This window comes from Mus pahari, chromosome 7, assembly GCF_900095145.1.
Source record: "Mus pahari chromosome 7, PAHARI_EIJ_v1.1, whole genome shotgun sequence".
NCBI classification, from domain to species: Eukaryota; Metazoa; Chordata; class Mammalia; order Rodentia; family Muridae; genus Mus; species Mus pahari.
Window position 1 is genome coordinate 27473446 of NC_034596.1, and position 17884 is coordinate 27491329.

The 17884-nt window shown below is 48.4% G+C and overlaps 1 protein-coding gene across 1 annotated transcript in view; it reads left to right on the top strand.

Moving 5' to 3' along the window:
- The window catches only part of Eipr1 (EARP complex and GARP complex interacting protein 1), a 117690-nt gene extending 100146 nt beyond the window's left edge, over positions 1–17544 (top strand). The window contains exons 6-9 of the mRNA XM_021202151.2: positions 9814–9950; positions 12970–13137; positions 14745–14909; positions 16975–17544. Of these exons, the coding sequence (XP_021057810.1) occupies positions 9814–9950; positions 12970–13137; positions 14745–14909; positions 16975–17149 (645 nt within the window). The 3' untranslated portion in view covers positions 17150–17544. The remainder of the gene's footprint in view (positions 1–9813; positions 9951–12969; positions 13138–14744; positions 14910–16974) is intronic.
- The last annotated feature ends 340 nt before the right edge of the window (positions 17545–17884 follow it).

The window sequence follows — 17884 nt, forward strand, 5'->3', positions numbered from 1 at the left end:
ATCCCACCACCCTGTAACTTCTCCCTCAAGAGATTTTCATTAAAAAAAAAAAGACTTCTTGTGGCACAGGCCTCTAATCTAGCTAGTTAGGGTGCTTAGACAGGGGAATTGTAACTTTAAGGCTTTCTTGATTATAGAGAGTGTATAGGGTCAGAAAGGACAACTTAGTAAGACTATGTTTCAAAATAAGAAGTAAAAAGGGCAGGTCTCTAACTCTGGCAGCAGGCCCTGAATTTGATCTCCAGAAAGAAGAGACGAGATAGTTGACAGCCCAGCTCCCCCAGCAGTGACCCAGGCAGCACTTACTGGTGTTGGCCACGCATGTTGCATCACATCCCCAAATTCCACACTGCACAAGGCTTGCCCTTGTGTTGGACCCTGTGGTCTAGACAGATGTACAGTGGTGGGGCTCCTGTGGGGTCTCCACTGCCCCCTCTCAAGGCCCAGTGCTCAGCTTGTTCTCTCTGTTTTCTTCGTGTTCTTCTTGCCTTGTCCCTATATCCTCAGCTTGTTTTTTTCCAGAATGTCACAGAATTGAGACCTGATGTGTGGTGTTCAGCTCGGCTTCTCTCACTTTGTCAATGCGTGTAAGGTTCCCATGTCTTCTTATATCCCAGCCACTGCTTGTACCCAGTACTGTTCCTCTTGGAGTTTAAGCCTGTGAACCCAAGAAATCTTGGATTCTGAAGGCTTTCTCATCCTGGTCTTCCTAGGTGCCTGTGTTTCTATGTTCTATATTGAGGTCTATGAGCCATTTGAGGCTATATTTATTTAAGATCTCATATCTTGGACTCTACCCAGAGGGATAATGGGGCCTCTTTCCATCCAGGTAAGTATGAGAGTTCCTGTTTCCATTTAGAGCTTTTTCTCCTGAGATGGAACTGGAGTGATTACTGTCAAAAGTTTTCTGACTTACATGCACATTTTATAGGGTATACAGGCTTCTATAAGGCATTTCTGGGTTGTCTCTGCTGGTGTTTACTGCTGTGACATCTCTGGCTTTACATCTGAGACAAGCAAGGCTTAAAGAAAGCCTGGGAATATTCCAAGGTCCCTCTGGCGAGCCTCTTGTCTTATATGTCTTACAGCAGCTATAGTTTTGCTTTGCAGCACAGAAAGAGTAGAGGAAAGAGTGTACTGCACCTGTTATTAGTAGATTCCTCCTTGGGTGTCTTCCCTTCCCTTTGGAGACTTGGGCATCTAGAGCCATGTGGATGAATGCTGTGTATGAGTCTTTCCTTGGCCAGTTCCAGAGAAAATGGGAGGAAGAAAGCAAGCAGGCAGAATGAGTAGTGGTTGGCTTCACAGTGACGATGGCAGGCATTGCTCTCCATGTGTGTCTTGTGACCTAGGGCTAAGGTTGGTTGTAAGAGACAGCCATGTGCCAGGCCTAGGCCAGTTGATGTCAGAAGTGGTTCTTGGCAGCTTTGGAGAGGCAGTTGGCAACTTTGCAGTGAGCAGTCACTTCTCACCCGTGTTTGGGTGCATTTAAACTGAGACATGGGCCTCATGGCTATGTGTTTGTTGACCCTCTGACTTGGCAGATGAAAGCAAAAGGCTTAAAGAGGCCAAAGGAGCCTTCTGCAGGGGACTCAGTATGAGTGACAGATGCAGGATTGGCCTGCTTGTTCCAGCAATGGAGATTCCCAAGGTCCTCACCTGCCCAAGCTCTGTCTCTATCCTTCCGGAAGAGGGAATCTCAGCAACTGGCTCATGACTTTAGTTTGATTGGCTGCAATGGTCAGTGACATTGTGCCTAGGGAGGGTGACTTTGATTTGTGGAAGAAAACGATTTGGAGTAACATGCTAAAAACAAGATTGTTAATGAAGCTTGAAAGCTTTTGGTGGAAATGTAACAAATGAATGGAAAGCAGATTTTTTTATGAGACTCTCAGTCCAATGTGTTGTGAGCCTTGGGGGATCATGAAAGTAAGTACTACCTGTACAGCCTGGACTTGGAGTGCAGACTTACACTTAGGACAGCTGTGCTGGGTGTAGTGGCACACCTATAACTTGAGCACTGTCTTGGTTAGGGTTTTACTGCTGTGAACAGACACCAGGACCAAGGCAACTCTTACAAGGACAACAGTTAATTGGGGCTGGCTTACAGGTTCAGAGGTTCAGTCCATTATTATCAAGGTGGGATCATGGCGTAAGAGGAGCTGAGAATTCTACACCTTCTTCAGAAGGCAAATAGAAGACTGGCTTCCAGGGAGCTAGGATAAGGGTCTTAAAGCCCACACCCACAGTGATACCCTTCCTACAACAAGGCCACATCTACTCCAAAAAGGCCACACCTCTAAGTAGTGCTATTCCCTGGGACAAGCATGTTCAAACCACCACAAGTACTGGGGGCCTGAGGCAGGAGCATCAAGTGTTCATGGTCTACTTGATGCTATAGAGTGACTTCAGAGCTGTGCTTGAACTTATATGTGAAGCTATCTTCTTTTAAAAGAAAACTATCTTTAAGGTGCAGAGTTTTGCAATTTACTAAGTACAAATTCTACTGTGACGGAGTAGCATTCTTTGTCCGTGGATTTTGTAAACATTTCAGATAATTCATTGATCCCCAGCACTGGAGTCATATGTCCAACTCCCAAAGGTTATGACCATCTTATAATTCAAATTGACTTAAGCCCATCTCTAATAGTATGTAGTCTTAACATTTCAAACATTGTTCAAAGGCCCATGTTGACTCAAGGCCACTCTTACCTGTGTACCCTATACAACTCAAAAAACAAATTGCTTACTCCAATAAACAGTGGCACCGAGTAAACATCTCTATTCCAAAGGGGAGGATCAGGAAGACAGCAATGAAAGATTGGGCCAAAGCAAGACTGGAACTGAGCAGGACAAATGTTAAAACCTCTAGTTTCAAGTCTGGCAGCCAGCACATGTCTGTGCGATGTGAAGGCCCGAGGACTTGGGCTGCCGTGTGCTTATGGCCTTGCCAATTGCAGAGAATAGGGCTTCCCTCCTGGGCTGGCTCCATTCAGTGTCCACTGCTCTCCCTTGTAGACGTTCTGTGTTTTACCCCAGCATACTGAGATCTCTACTTCAGCTTTGGTTTCACCCTCACGGGTCCACACTGCTCTCTCGGGGACCTTGCTCTTGGGGACACTGCCCTTCCACACACTGCCTGGTCTCCCATTCTTTCCTTTCAAATCTTGGAGGAAGCTTCCACGACCCTGCAGCTCTCGTTTTCTACATCCCTGAAACATTAGCATCATGTGGATGATGCCAAGGTGTTCTGCCAGCTTGAGTGGCAGTCAGGTCTTCTTGGACTGGTAGCAGCCTCTGAATGCCTGGATGGCAGAACACAGCAAAAGGAATCCTACAAGAACAATGTTCAGGCTGCCTCTGTAAGAAGGGCACCCTGGGGTGCTTTGACACAGGGAAAGGCTCTCTGTAGTTTGTCCTTTCATCCCTGTGAGCCCATGGGATCTGACCAGTTCCTGAGGTGCCCTCAAGTAGAACAAGTGAGAAAAGTGAGGTCTTTCTAGTAACTCTAGTCTCCTTAGCAGCTATCATTTTGTCCACGGTTTTCAGTATGCACGTTTTCTAGCAGAGTACATATTTTTCAGGTCGTTTTGCTGTTTTAGCTTCTGATTCTCACTGTAAGCCTGGTTACAAGCAGGCAACAGTAGCCCTGCCACAGCCTTGAGGTTTCTTGCTGCAGCTTAGTCTGCCCTTCTTAAACCCAGGCTCCACATGAATTTCAGTCCCACTATCTGTACGCAGACTGTATCTTTGCTCTGACCTCATTCCCAGGGCAACCCAGAGCTCTCTAAATGATCCACATGTTGTGTGTTACATCATGACAAAATGAAGGAAAAAGGTTAGTGCAGCCAACATGTGCCAGACAGTTGCAGTGTTTTCTTTTATTTGATTCCTGCACCCATTCCTATAAGGACTGTCTCCACTGTTCATTTGAGTTACATTAGAGGATGCCACTCCTCCTAAGACTTAGTGACCGCTTAGGCTAATCCTCAGAAGCTAGCAGAGCCGAACCACTCTTGGATTGGAGTTCCTAACTTGAGATGATGGAGTGAGGTAGGAGGGTGGGGTCAGTATTTTCAGATGGTATGACAGGCAACATTTGCACTCAGAGCCAAACGTACCTTAAGAATAGAGAGAGAGAGATGGATAGAGATGCAACAATAAAGAAGACAAAGCAGTTCCAAGGTTTATTGGTTCAGTTTCTCAACAGCATGAAGTCTCCTGCGCCACATCCCTCTGCTCTGCCATATCTACTTATCACTGATGCTGGCAAGACAGCTGCAACAGTTCCAGCCATCACATCAAGATCCCTACAGTAACAGCAATGAGAAAGCTGAGTCCTCTGTCCAGGTGCCAAACACATTCCCATGTCGTACCTAACTAGTCATTGGCGTTAAGCAACTCAAGCTTAAGGCTGGGAAGGGGTCTAGGGTAGGATGGTCAGAGTTGTCACATAAACTGCGCCTTCCTTGCCTTTCACAGAGCTTTCACAGGTTGCTTGGTGCTACCTACATTGTAAGTGCCCCATCCTTGCCTCTTTTTGAAGGAAGCGGGATAGGGGTACTTGACTCTCTGTAGGGCGGCCTTTAATGCAGTGCTTGCTCCTGAGCGCTTTCTGGCTCAGTGGTAAACGTGCAGCTTTTTGTCTTCACTACTCTTAACTCTGAGGCTTTTCTGAAATGCACTGTGTGAGGCTCCAGAAGGACACAGGTCACCATATTTTGTTCATTGAATGGTGTTTCCTTTTGTTTGTGTCCTGGTGTTAGAGACATTTCATCTGAAAGTGTTTGCTAGATGCCTTTAATCATCAATTTTGGACCAGGGAGCCCTGACTTTCTGAGTGCTGAAAACATGACAATGTTTGTCATCCCCTATGGTGTTCTCGCTGAGCTATCTCCATGCTGCAGGGAATAGGATGATGGCTGTCCTGCGGCGTTTGCTGCTGCTGCTGCCGCCCCGAGCAGATTGTTTCTAAGGTCTGCCTTCTCTATTCCTTGCCTTAGAAGTCTGTACACTAACCTGACCAGGAGTCGGGGCCTGGTTCCCCTCAACTGACCGCTCGGCCATGAGTGAGCTCCTCACACTATCTGAGGTCTAGCCTTCCTATCTGCGAAGTAAGGGTAGTCCCTATGGAAACTCTAAACTTGAGATTCTTTTTCATTCTATCTCGCCTTGACCTCTGAACTTCCTGACAACTCAGCGTAGGACTTCTGCTGCAGCCTTACACTTGCCAGAACATTGCCTGTCTCACACAGCCTACACTGATATGTGTGGGCTTTATGTCCCACTTGAGACCTGGGTGTGGGCCAGTTGTCCCTCCACATGAACTGTCTCTGGACCTGTGGGCTAGTGACTCACAGGAGGCTTACCTGCTTCTAAGCTCAGCGACATGGCCTTTGGAGGGCGCAGCCCCTGCTGGCTGAGCCTCTTCAGGATGTCTCTCCCTGTATGGTTGGTCCCTGAGGTGGTGCTGCTTAGGGGTCAATTGCCCAGGAAAGTGAGTTGCTGAGGCCACTTTGGACTGTTTATGGTCCAGCTATAGGCATTTTGTCTCCAGCCCCAACAGAAAGTTCTTCTTCCATAGCTCTGTGTCCTGGCCGCCTTGAGGATGTCCTGTTCCTGTTCTTGCCTCTGCCTTGAGTGCCCCTCAGGAAACTGCACTCTTTTCCTGCAGCTGGGGAAATCTTAGAAACATACACCATCATAGCTAATTGACCCAACACACATTTGCTAGGTTTCTTCGTTGCCCTGTGGCTTGAATTCTCAAGACAGCCATGGCTTTCTCGTCTGTGTCTTATGACTTTTGATGATATAATCAAGGAAATGAACTAGTCGCTAGCTCTACATGCCTTGCCTGCTCTGCTGTCCCGAGCCTTTACATCCAGGCAGATACTGAGCAAGCGAGCGAGCAAGCATGCAGAGGCAGCGCTTGTACAGCAGTAAGCATGTGCTGCTTGGCTGTGTGAGGAATTGGTGGCTGGTTGATGACTTATTAACTAATAGATTATTGTTTTAGAAATGGAGACCTGTCCATGGGTGTGAAGTTCACCAGGGGAAGTACGCTGTGCTTTGCCCCACTGCCTAGGCTTTGCCACAGGGCCTTCATGGAGTGAGGTGGATATTGTGGGGTGGACATTGTGAGGTTGTTTTGTCTGAGGTTGGGGGAGGGTCATTTCTCCTGGCATCGTGCCAGGCATCCTCCCAGGCATCTTCCCATACGCCTTTACCAATGAGCTTGCTCTGTCCTGTCTTGGACCTGTAACCTTTTAAAGATTGGAGCCAGAACTGGAGAGATGGCTCAGAAGTTTAGAGCAGTAGCTTCCAGAGGATCCAGGTTCGAGTCCCAGCATCAAAATGATGGTTTACAACATCTGTAACTCAATTCCCAGGGGATTCAATGCACTCTTCTGGATTTCAGGGTACCAGGCACATATGTGGTGCATAGATATCTATGTAGGCAAACACTCTTACGTATAAAATAAATATAAATCTTCAAAAATCTGATATGATCTATGCTCTCATTTTTCTGAAGACAGTGCATGAGTGGCTTAATGGGACATTGATGAGAACCTGCTGTTGAGTAGGCAAAATGAATCATCCCTGCTTATTGAGCTTATGTTTTTTAGTATATTCTCTGTCACCAGTGAGCTGTCATTAACCAGAACACTAGGTTTTCAGGAGACTAGACTGAGTGGCTCTGTAAACCCTGAGAAGACACTGTGGAAAGAATTTTTCATTCACCAAGACATCAAACCTAAGCTGCCATCATTTAATGCCCCAGACTAACCATTCTGTATCCTTACTAAATGGTGATACACATGTGGGTGTATGTGTAATTGTCTAGTGAGAATTTCTTTCAGATTTTATTGTAGCATCAATGTTGTACCTCCTCTTTAGTAACTGCATTCCATCATGGCGGCTGGCTCTTAGCACCCTCCTATCTCAGAGCCCAGGGGCCGTGCTGTGCTTCTTGCTGCCATGCTCTCTCCTATGCAGCACCACAGCAGCTTCTTCTCAGAACTCAGTGTGCTCCTCACTCGTCCTCCGACGTCCCTGTAACTCAGTCAACAGCATCTCTAAACCTTCCCTTTATGTGCTTTTTTTATTATTGATTTCGATGTTGAGGATACCACTTGGCTCTGTGTCTACTAGACAAGCAGTGTCTGCCACTGAGCCGCAAGCCCAGCTCCCCTCATGTCCTTGTGCTGAGTATTTCAGAGTAGCCCTGTGCTAACTGAAAAGAAATGCACTCTGGTAGCAGAAATGAAGTCCCCATTCTGCCAAAGTAAGGAAAAACAAGGGGCCATGAACCCAATACAATGAGAAAAGAAGACACCAGTCTCATTAGTGGGACAACCCTCTTTTGCCTGCCCCCACCATTCACTCAGTTGGCTGCCCCTGGTTGGCTATGCCTTACCGTTCTGTGGGAGTTGTATGGTGAGTTCTGAAAGTTGGCTGATACCTTGCCAGTATGACCTGCCAGGTTCTGTGGGCATCATCCCTTCTGCCCTGGGCTTTGAGAAGACTGAGTTGGATAAGAGACAGGACAAAAATGGGTAGGGTCTTGGGTCTCTAGTACTCATCTGCCCCAGTCTCTGGCCACCACCCCAATTGTGATGACCTTGAGATATCCCAGGCCTCATGGGCTCTTCTCGTTCTGTTCTTTTACTGAGTTACTGCATGAGCTGCCTGTGTTGGGGATTGTGAACCTTGGCCTGCAGAGTGGCCTGTACCTCCAGCTCTCCATCCCCTTCCTGGTTTCTCATCAAGACCCTGACTCCTCACCATACCCATCCTTCTTGTGCTGCTACATGCTTCCGGGTGAGCAGACTGCTGCTGTATGTCCTATCTCATGAGAACTTAGCAGATCGCCGTGTTTACCTACTTCACTGCCACATTCCCACAGGTGCAAGGGACTGTTGAGCCACACATTTCACACATGTCAGTGTGTTCTTTTCATGGTGGCTACCATGGCTCCTTCCAGTCCCACCTTCAGTATCTAACTCTGTCCCCAGGCCTCTCCCGCATGATGTTCCTAATCCCTTCCCAAAGTCCCCAAAGACCTAACTAAGGATTCTCTTCTCTCTTCCCTCATGTTGTCCTCTTGTTTGGGTATTTTTCTGGTACTTGCATAACTGTGTCAGTGTCCCTATGAAACAGGGCAAATGCCTTCTGTACAAGAGCAGAGGTGGCCCTCAGCTCTTTGTGAGGGTTATGAAAGGTCAGGCCTGTCTGTGACAGAAACGTCTATGGGTCTTCAGAGTTGGGCTCCTTAGCTAAACAGCACGCTGATGAATCCAAAGCATGAGGCTTGCAGAGAGGGGGCAGGGGAGAATAAGAGAGAGAGAGAGAATGTTTGGGATTTTTCTGGGATAGAGAATTAGCACTATTCAGAGAAGGGAGTGAAGTTCTTTGGGGCGGTAGCCGATCTCTGCAGCAGACAAGCCAGAGGTTTGCATCGTGAACTGTGTTCTGACAAAGCACTGCTTGTGCTTTTCGTGGCTTGTAGTCTCCCTGAAGGAAAGGTGGGTGCCTGGGGAAGAAGAGTTGAAGGTAAATCTTCATAGCCACTTTTGAGACATTGTTGGGTCACCCATGGCTATTTCCATGAACTCTTCCCCGCCAGGATGTCCTATGTCCCACCTGCCTGTGACCTTTTCTCACACATGCTTTGCTGGGTGATAGCTTCCAGAATATCTGGTCTCAGGAACTGAGAGCTGTAGTTGTCATAACACCTCACTAGAGAGGCTCTCGCCTCTATGTGCCCAGCCAGGACTGTGGCAAAGTCTACACTATCCAGTCAGCCTTTTCAAAGCAATGTAGAGATCTTACTCCAGCCTCAATACACTTGTGTGTTGACTGGCTTCCACTGGTGAGAGGAAACTTCAGTTGTGCTGTGGGCTCTCGTCCCCTCCCCAGAAGCCCTGATGTCTCTTCCATCCTGTGCTCTCCTGGCTTTGCTTCCCAGAGCTGTGATTCAGGCCGATGTTTCTCCCACGGTTGGAGGGCACGTGAACGTTTGTTCCTGCCACAGGACATTGTGCCTCATTAGCAACCCCAGAAGACCTTCCTAACCCGACTATTCCCAGATGCTGAGGCCACACAGCCTCTCAGGGGACTCTGAGGAGCCTAGTTTGAAGGTTTGAATGAGTTCACCAGTAGTGGGTTCGGGATGTTGGAGAAGTGTAAGAGATGGTCCTTAAGTTACTCAGATGAGCAGAGCTCCAAATGGAACGTGGAAAGACCTGTGGGCCTTCTCCAGAAGATCTAGGCAGGGGGAAAGTGGAGTGACCGTCTCTCCCAGGCTTGGAACCAAGGCCTGTCTTTTCTCAGTACCCCCAAAAGACAGTTTTTGGGCTCACCAGCCTGTGGGGACTGAGTGAACCCCTGTGAGGATCCTGTGTTCCTCATGATAACAGGGAAAGAGGTCGTGTTATATTGGGAACAACATTTGATTAAAGAACATGTGTCATTTTGGAGGGAGCTGGCCATGGAGACTTGGTTTTTCTCACTGGGAAAGCCAGATGTTTGAGTTATTCCATATTGTTCTCTTCAAGTTTGAGCTGATTGTCTCTAATCACACACTTGAAGCAAGCCCTCCACAATAGGGGCTATTAATGTGCCTTCTATTTTTTGCTGTGCACGGTTTTATTTTATTTTATTTTTCCAATAAGGTTCAAATGGTCTTGCCTTTTAAGGGGGGAAACAAAGACTGAACCTCCAAATTGTTCTAATTATTTCCATAAAATCCTGAGAATTGTATAAAGAGTCCAGATCTTTCTTCTCTCCTTTGAACAATACCCGTCATTCCAGCTGGCCAGCTCAGCAGCACTGGAAGGAAGAGGACAGCTGAAGTTTACTGCGGGGCGGTGGAGCCCACATCACAACTGTACCCAGGTGGCCACAGCAAGTGACACGACCCTCCGAGGATGGGATACACGGAGCATGAGGTCAGTCCTGTACCCACTGTGGAGTCCTGCTTCTTCCTTCCTCGCCCTCTAAAGGAGTTGATGGAAAGCTAGAGGAACTGGGGACACCTGACTTGCTGTCTCCATCTTATTTCTGTGGGAATTATCTTCACCCCAAATTAAGCTAGCAGGGAGCTGTCCCGTTGTTGGCTTTGTGATGTCCCTTAGTTTTTCCCATGTCAGGCAGCGTAGAAGGAAACCAAGTCCAGGGCTTTGTGGTGCCTCACAAGCCCCATGGCGACACAGATGCTTCATCTCTGTGATTAGCGCTGTAGGCTGGCACTTTCAGTCCCCAGCCTAAGCCCCCCTTGTGGAGTTGTCTGGCCATTTCTGTGCTTTCAAGAGCCATACCTATTGGGCAATCATATTTTGTCATTTAAGTAATTATACGCAACAACCAGCAGTTCTAATGGAACAAACAAGAGCGATTTTTCTGTTCCAGTTGTGATTTTGATAGGCAGAGGAGTGATGGTGGGATGTCTGTTGCCATGGCAACAGGAGCCTGCACAGGCCTCTTTAAGATGCAGTTTATCCCCTTAGCACACCATCATTTATCACTGAGCTGAAGAGACGGATGTCATGTAATAACGTGAGTTTCTTCCACGGTGGGGGAACACCTTTAATTTTAGTTCTGAGACCCCTGTGAAAATCCAGGGCTGATAAATAACCGGTTGGCCCTCCTCCCCTGTGCATATCTGCACAAAGGAGTGATTTGGTTTCCTGATCAAGCTGGAGGCCGTAGACTCAAACCGTGATGGATATCCCACACAGCCCACTTCTCCTTGTCCTCTGGGCCTCTCTCCTTGCTGCCTTTTGAAGAATGTGAAGACAAGAAGCTCAAAGACTGGCTCACACACCAAAATGCAAGATTTGCACAACATTGGCTGGCAACTCCCCACAGTGACCTTGTTGTGCCCAGGGAGTCTCTGTGACAAGCAAAGGAAGTGTCAACACAGTGGAGAGCCTTTGGTCCTCTCCCTGACGGGTGACTCCTTTGGCAACAGCCTTTTGTTCTTGTCTAGCCAGGCTGCCTGCACTGCTTCTTCTGGCCATGTTAAAGTTGTGCTGCCAGAAGCGGAAGCAAGCCTCAGTTGGATCACAGTGTGCCTGTGACTGCCCTTCTTGCCCTCCAGAATGGGTCACATTTCTTATTTTACAGCTTTCCTTGTTTTACCCATGACTTCTTACAATTTGGGGCATCTGAATTGGTGGGGGGGAGGGTAGAGATACCATGATATTGAAAAAGTGCAATATATAGGAGCTAGCTGAAGATGTAAAATGCCAGGCTGGGGAGACACTTCCAGAGGTAAAAGTACTTGCCTGGCGATCCTGACAACCTAAGTTCACATCCCCAGGACCCACCCACATAAAAGCCTGACACAAGTGTCTGTAATCCCAGAACACCTTGCTGATAGTGAATGACTGGTGGAAGGCAGAGATTAGGGAACTCCAGAGTATTAAGGGCCGATGACAGGTTACATAGTAGCAACAAGACCCTGTTTCAGAACTTCAAGTGCAAAGACAGGACAGGTACTTGAAGGTTGTCCTGTGACCTCCACATATGTGCACCTGTACTCATGTACCTGAACACACATGTGCCTACATCTCACACATGTGAGATTAATTAATGAAAATGCCATCAGACTGTGGAAGGAAAGGAGTTCAGTTGATATTTGTTGCAGGGCACATACAGTCCTGCTATGTGAAAGGCAATTAAGGCTTCCAGGTTCTTCTCCAAATGCCACTGAAGCTATAGCAAGTGAGGGAGCCAGTGATGGCCGTGGAGGCTTGCATCTCCCCTGAGTATAGCTAGGGATTACACAGCAGGGCAATTTCCACCCTAGCACTGACTGGGGCTACTGGGCACCTCACTCTGTCTTGGGTATGTGGCATCAGAAAGACCCTACTGACCAGAAGTATTGGATTTCAGACCCTGTGCGAGGCAGTCAGAGAAGTAGGGGTGGGTTTAGGGTAGGGGGAGAGGAAAAGAAATGGAAAAAGAGAGAAACAAACAGTAAATATGAATATATACAAGTGTATGTGCTTGCATGTGTGTGAGCAGTACATATGTGTATGAAGAATGTGTACATATGTTCAGGTTTGTGTGTGTGTGTGTGTGTGTGTGTGTGTGTGTCTACTGAGCATGTGCACTCTAAACTACCATATGGCCAGTTTCAGACCCCTCTTTCCATACTTCCTGCCTTGAGAACTAGTGGGGATGGGAACAGACATGGACTAAGTCCAGCAAAGCAAGCCCCAGCTCCTTCATCTTTCTCACAGGGTTTCTACTTCTCCTATTTGTCTTTTTCTTTCTACATATATCTCCTAATAGCAACAGCACACCATGTGTCGAGTCTATCCTTCTCCTCTCATCTTTCTTATTCTGTGCTGCAGAATTACTAGGGTCCTCACATGTCTGCTCCAGCTTCTGCATGGCTGTCACTATCCCTCTGACCTCTCCCACTCTCAAGAGACCAAATACATTCTAAAATATTTTTAAAAGCTATTACATTTTTTTTTAAGTGGGGGTGGGGGTGGTGAGCTGTGCCCTGGTGAACATGTAGAAAACAAGACAATTTGAAGGATTTGGCTCTTTCCTTTCACAGTCTTGGTCCCTGGCATCAAATTCAGATGATTAAGTTTGGTGGCAGATACCTTTACCCACTGCGCCATCTTACCGGCCCACCAAATCATATTTGATACCTACAAGCCATTGTCCACTTGTCCAGTTGGCCCAGGGAACCACACATATAATACTGGCATGCCAGCACTCTTTCAGCCATGAGTGGTGTCTGTAGGGGAAGAAACATGGATGAGCACAGGCACCCAGGCTAGGATCCCCGCTGCTTGGCTGCCAGCAGGGGCAGGGGCCAGCAGGGGCTTGGGCTAGCAGGGGCAGGGGCCAGCTTTCTTTTCAGCTGGGGGCTTAGGCAGAGCCTGGAAAAGTGAGGTGGTTTCCATCGTCCATTCATTCTTGCATGTGCTGTCCTTCTCTTTCCAGCCAGATATATTGTATAGAGAACGCTCATGGGCAGCTGGTGCGTGACCTAGACTTCAACCCCAACAAGCAGTATTACCTCGCCAGCTGCGGAGATGACTGCAAGGTGAAGTTCTGGGACACACGGAATGTCACTGAGCCTGTGAAGACCCTGGAGGAGCACTCCCACTGGTACAGAAACTCATTTGCATGCTGCTTTAGGGAAGAGGGGATTATGTAATTTATTTTGCTAATTACTTTACCATTTGGAAAAGCACAAACCAGCTTAGTTTGTGCTGCTGTGAATCATTCAATCAGCCCAGTTTTATTCTTCCTAAAGAAACACTAATTCCAAATGTGAATGTTTGTGATTTATAAGTGTAGGAAAAGAAGAAAAACACAGATTCCGTTCCTCTTTCAACTGCGCCGGTTCAAGTGTGGAAACGTGAATGTGCGCAGATGTTCACACAGCATTGTTTGCCACGCGTGGAACCTGGAAAGGACCCAAATGTCCATCAGTGGGGGATTGGTTAGGGAAATTTGGTGACATCCGTGCAGGGGAGATTATGCAGCTGCCAGAAGGAATGAGGCGTATCTGTATGTGTGGATATGGAAGGACGCCCAAGACCATTCATCCTCTCCAGATATTGTCTGGATGTGTACCATATGCTGAGAGGGAAGAAAGAATGAGATGCAGACTAGTATATACGGCACAAAAGCATGGTTTTATTCCAACGAAACCTATATGTGCATGTGCACACGTGTTTGTGTATAGGAAATGTGTGAGTGTGTGCATGAGTAATGTGTATGTGTGTAGAAAATCTGTGAATATGTATGCATGTATAGTATGTGTATGTGTGTATAGAAAATGTGTGTTTCTGTATATGTGTGCATGTGTTGAAAATGTGTGATTGTGCATGTGTGTAGGAAATGTGTGTGTGCACATGTTTGAATGTGTGTATGTGTAAGAAATGTGTGAGTGTGTATACATGTATAATGTGTCCATGTGTCTGTATGTGTGTTTATGTAGGAAATGTGAATTGTGTGCATGCGTGCATTCATGCATGTGTATATGTGTAGGAAAGTCTGGCTGAGAGATCCACTTTCCTGATGACTCCTCCCTAGGTGAGGAGGCCCCTTCAGGGCTTTCCTTTCCTAGTTCTATGTCTGGGTTTGTGAATTTCTTACCAAAAGTGGTGCTGTGTCTGCAAAGCCCTAGGGCCCTCCCCGTGCAGTTCTGATGAACTGGATGAATGGCTGTAATTTGCCGCAGCCCAAGCAGAAAGCTTAGCTGTGTCCTCTGTGCTGAGCACAGCTTTGCATGTGAGTTCTGCTGCACTCTCCAACTAGGTAGGCACTAGAGCCTTTGGTGGTCTTAGAAGGGTCAGGAGGCCAAATTCTGCAGGGCCCCTGACCGGTGCGAGGAGAAATAGCACCAATATCAGACCTGATACTTGGGGGATGCCCAGGCTTGTCTTTGGTCCTGTGGCAGTGCCTGGCTGAAAAGATGTGTGGGACTTTGTTAGATATTCCAGGTTGTGGCTAACCCATGTGTGGCTTCAAGGAAGGTAAAATGCTAAGTGACAAGCCTTCTCCCTCTGCCGGTGCAAGCTGACACTCCGTCTTCTGGCCTTGCTTGTTAGGTCCTAAAAGAATATTTTGGATCCACCCTTGGTAGATTTTTAGCTCCTTTTCAAAAGTCCCTGGTGTCAGCATATATGGTGCTGATTATATTGCCCTAATGCAGCTCTGTCCAGTAGGGTCACTCAAAATGGTGTGTCTGCCCATGATTGTTGCAGGGTGTGGAGCGTGCGCTACAACCACTCTCACGACCAGCTGGTCCTCACTGGCAGCAGCGACAGCAGAGTCATCCTGTCCAACATGGTATCTATCTCCTCAGAGCCCTTTGGCCACCTGGTGGACGATGATGACGTCAGTGACCCAGAGGAGCACCATGCTGAGAAGTAAGAGACACTGCTTCAAGGAACCCTCTGGGCAGGGGCACTCTATGATCACAGAGGACATTTGGAGATTTCTGGGTGTGATAAGGATGTTTCCCCTTCCTCCCCGCAATTACAGACTACAGACCTGAAGGTCCTTAGCTGTGAGATAAGGGACAGTGCAGTTAGACGGCATCCTTCTACGGGGTTTGTATTCTCTGTTGTCTTACTGAATGCCATATGCCATATCTGAAAGGCTACTGTTGTCACCAGATTGAACACTGGCAACAATATGGCTAAAACTCCCTGTGAAAGAAACTATTAGTGTCCTTGGGATTCTCGGTGACTGGTTCACTAGTGTTGACTATGTTCTTGTAGCCTTCAGCTCATTAATAAGATTCTCAGTCCTGTTCAGTGACTCACTCAGGCTTCCTCAGACTGGAGACACTGCTCAGAGTGTCCTGGTCCCAGCAGCACTACTGTGGTTCAGTGTTCCCTAAAAGCCCTTTGTCATGTACCTGTTCCCTTGGGTACTTGTAGCCATGACTCCTGTCTCTTGCACACATAGGACTCTGTGGTTCCCCTTTTAGCTATGACTGTAGTTTCTTCCTGGGATCCCAGTGCAAATAAGTGTGGGTGCTCTCATTCTGTTGTGAGAGAAGGTGGCAGGGCCCATAGCTTTCTTGGTGGAGCCCACACTGGAGGGAGATGCTCTCGTCCTCTACAGTGGTTTTATTACGCTCCTGTGTGCCAGTAACTTCCCCCAAAGCACACTCCAGAAATGGCACGCGCAGATTGCAGAGACAGGAGGCTCTGGAGAGAAACCCACCAAGTTGGCCAGCTAGTGAGCCCAGAGCATACTGCAGGCCTCTGCACTGGTTTGTGTCCACACACACTGGCTGGTAACTCTGTGAGGAGACACCTCTGTGTGGCTCTGCTGCAGGGTTTGTTCCTCCACTGTCACTTTCCTGTTGGTGCCCTGCTGAGCACAGGTGCAGAGCCTCCAGCTGTTTGGTGCTGCAGAAGTGGGCTTCTGCCAAGGAGGCAGTCTCTCACCTCCTCTCTGCCAGGGGAGGAACCTACTGCTCCCTTAGTCTGCGGAGTGATTAATGTGTGTGCTACCCCCTTGTGGGAAGCATTAAGGAAACAGGGGAAGGAGGCTGTGGCTGGCAGACTATCCTGATGACATTCTGCCATGTTGATGGGACTAAATTCAGGAAAATGGGATTCCCTGTGGAGATACTTCCTGGTATTTGTCACAAAGTATTCTTTGACCACTGGCAGGTCTACTTACTGGGAAAGTGGGGGCCCTGTGGTACCTGAGATCCCAGGTGAAATTCAAGGGTGGGTGGAGGACATGAAGACCCCCCCCCCCAGCAGTCTAATGGGGGAAAGGAAGTGTTTGTTCTGGCACTCAGGGCCCCTAGCCTGCAGTCAGTGCTGGGAAGTCAGTCTGTAAACTGAGGGGAGAAAGTGCCGGAGCAGCTGTGCCTTCCCTCTGTGCCTGTGTCTATGGAGCAGGCTGGGCTGCATTTTGCAGACCGGAATCCCTGGAGTTTCAGACCTCCTGATACAGGCCAGGAGGCCTGCTCCTTGGGGATGTGTACAGCCCTGGATTCTCTATGAGGACTACTTGGGCTCATGTCTAAGGATGTAAGGAGAGGGTGTTGCCTCACCCAGTCCTAGTCCCAGTCCCAGGTAGGCCGCACAACTGAAGAAAACCTTCCTCTCAGTGACTTGGGCACCGTCAGCTGAGATCCCAGAGAGAGCCTTTTGTAGCCAGACTCTCCTACTCTGTGCACCAAGAGCTAGCCTGGCTGCTCTCAGTGTCCTTCGGGCTCAAACGCTAGCAGCTTTGCTGTGATACTCTACTACACAGTGTCCTGGTCCCTTGACAGGGCCCTCAGAATACACCAGACAGGAACCCACAGTCCCAGAGCCAGGCGTCGTTACTGTGCAGCTTGTAACCTGTCCCCATAGCGTCAGCATGCTGGCCCCACATAGGCTGCATATGGTCCTTGCTGTGTTTTCCTCTGTGAACGCTCATATCTTCTGTAGCTTACTCTGGTCTCTATGTGTTGGGCTATAGGAGCAAGGAACCCCTGCAGGACAATGTTATCGCCACCTATGAGGAGCATGAGGACAGCGTGTATGCAGTGGACTGGGCCTCAGCTGACCCATGGCTGTTTGCTTCCCTAAGTTACGACGGGAGACTGGTTATCAACAGAGTTCCCAGGGCGCTGAAGTACCACATACTGCTCTAGTGGGCCGCGGCACTGCTGCTTGGTACCTGGCAAATTCTCAGAAATCTGCAGCTACGAGGTAATTCCCCTCACAGACAGATACCTCCTTGGGAGAACCAGCATTGCTTCTGCAGGAGCTCTGAGGGACATGGCGCTTCTGCCAGCAGCTCATCTGATGCTGTCAGCACACTGCTCAGCATGGGAGGGAGCCTTACTGGACACAGCTGTTCATGTGTGAATTGATGGCTGCCCAGTCTCTGGTTGGTTTCTGGTTTCTGTTTAAAGGGTGTTGGCAGTTTAACTTTTCCCCAGTGTATTTCCACCTTCCTGTTGTCATGAAATTACAAGCTGAAATAAAGTCAGTGGGATGCACACAGCCTCCTCCTTTCAGGCTCCCTGCCCCACTGAGGAAGTCATTAGGCTCTTTGTTTGTTTGTTTTTTATCACACGGAAAAACTGAGTGCTGTGGATAGGTGTGCCCTCCTCACAGTGCCCTCCCTCACCTGTGGACAGGTGTGCCCTCCTCACAGTGCCATCCCTCACCTGTGGACAGGAGTGCCCTCCTCACAGTGCCATCCCTCACCTGTGGGACAGGTGTGCCCTCCTCTCAGTGCCCTCCCTCACCTGTGGACAGGTGTGCCCTCCTCACAGTGCCATCCCTCACCTGTGGTCAGAAGTGCCCTCCTCTCAATGCCATCCCTCACCTGTGAGACAGGTGTGCCCTCCCCACAGTGCCATCCCTCACCTGTGGACAGG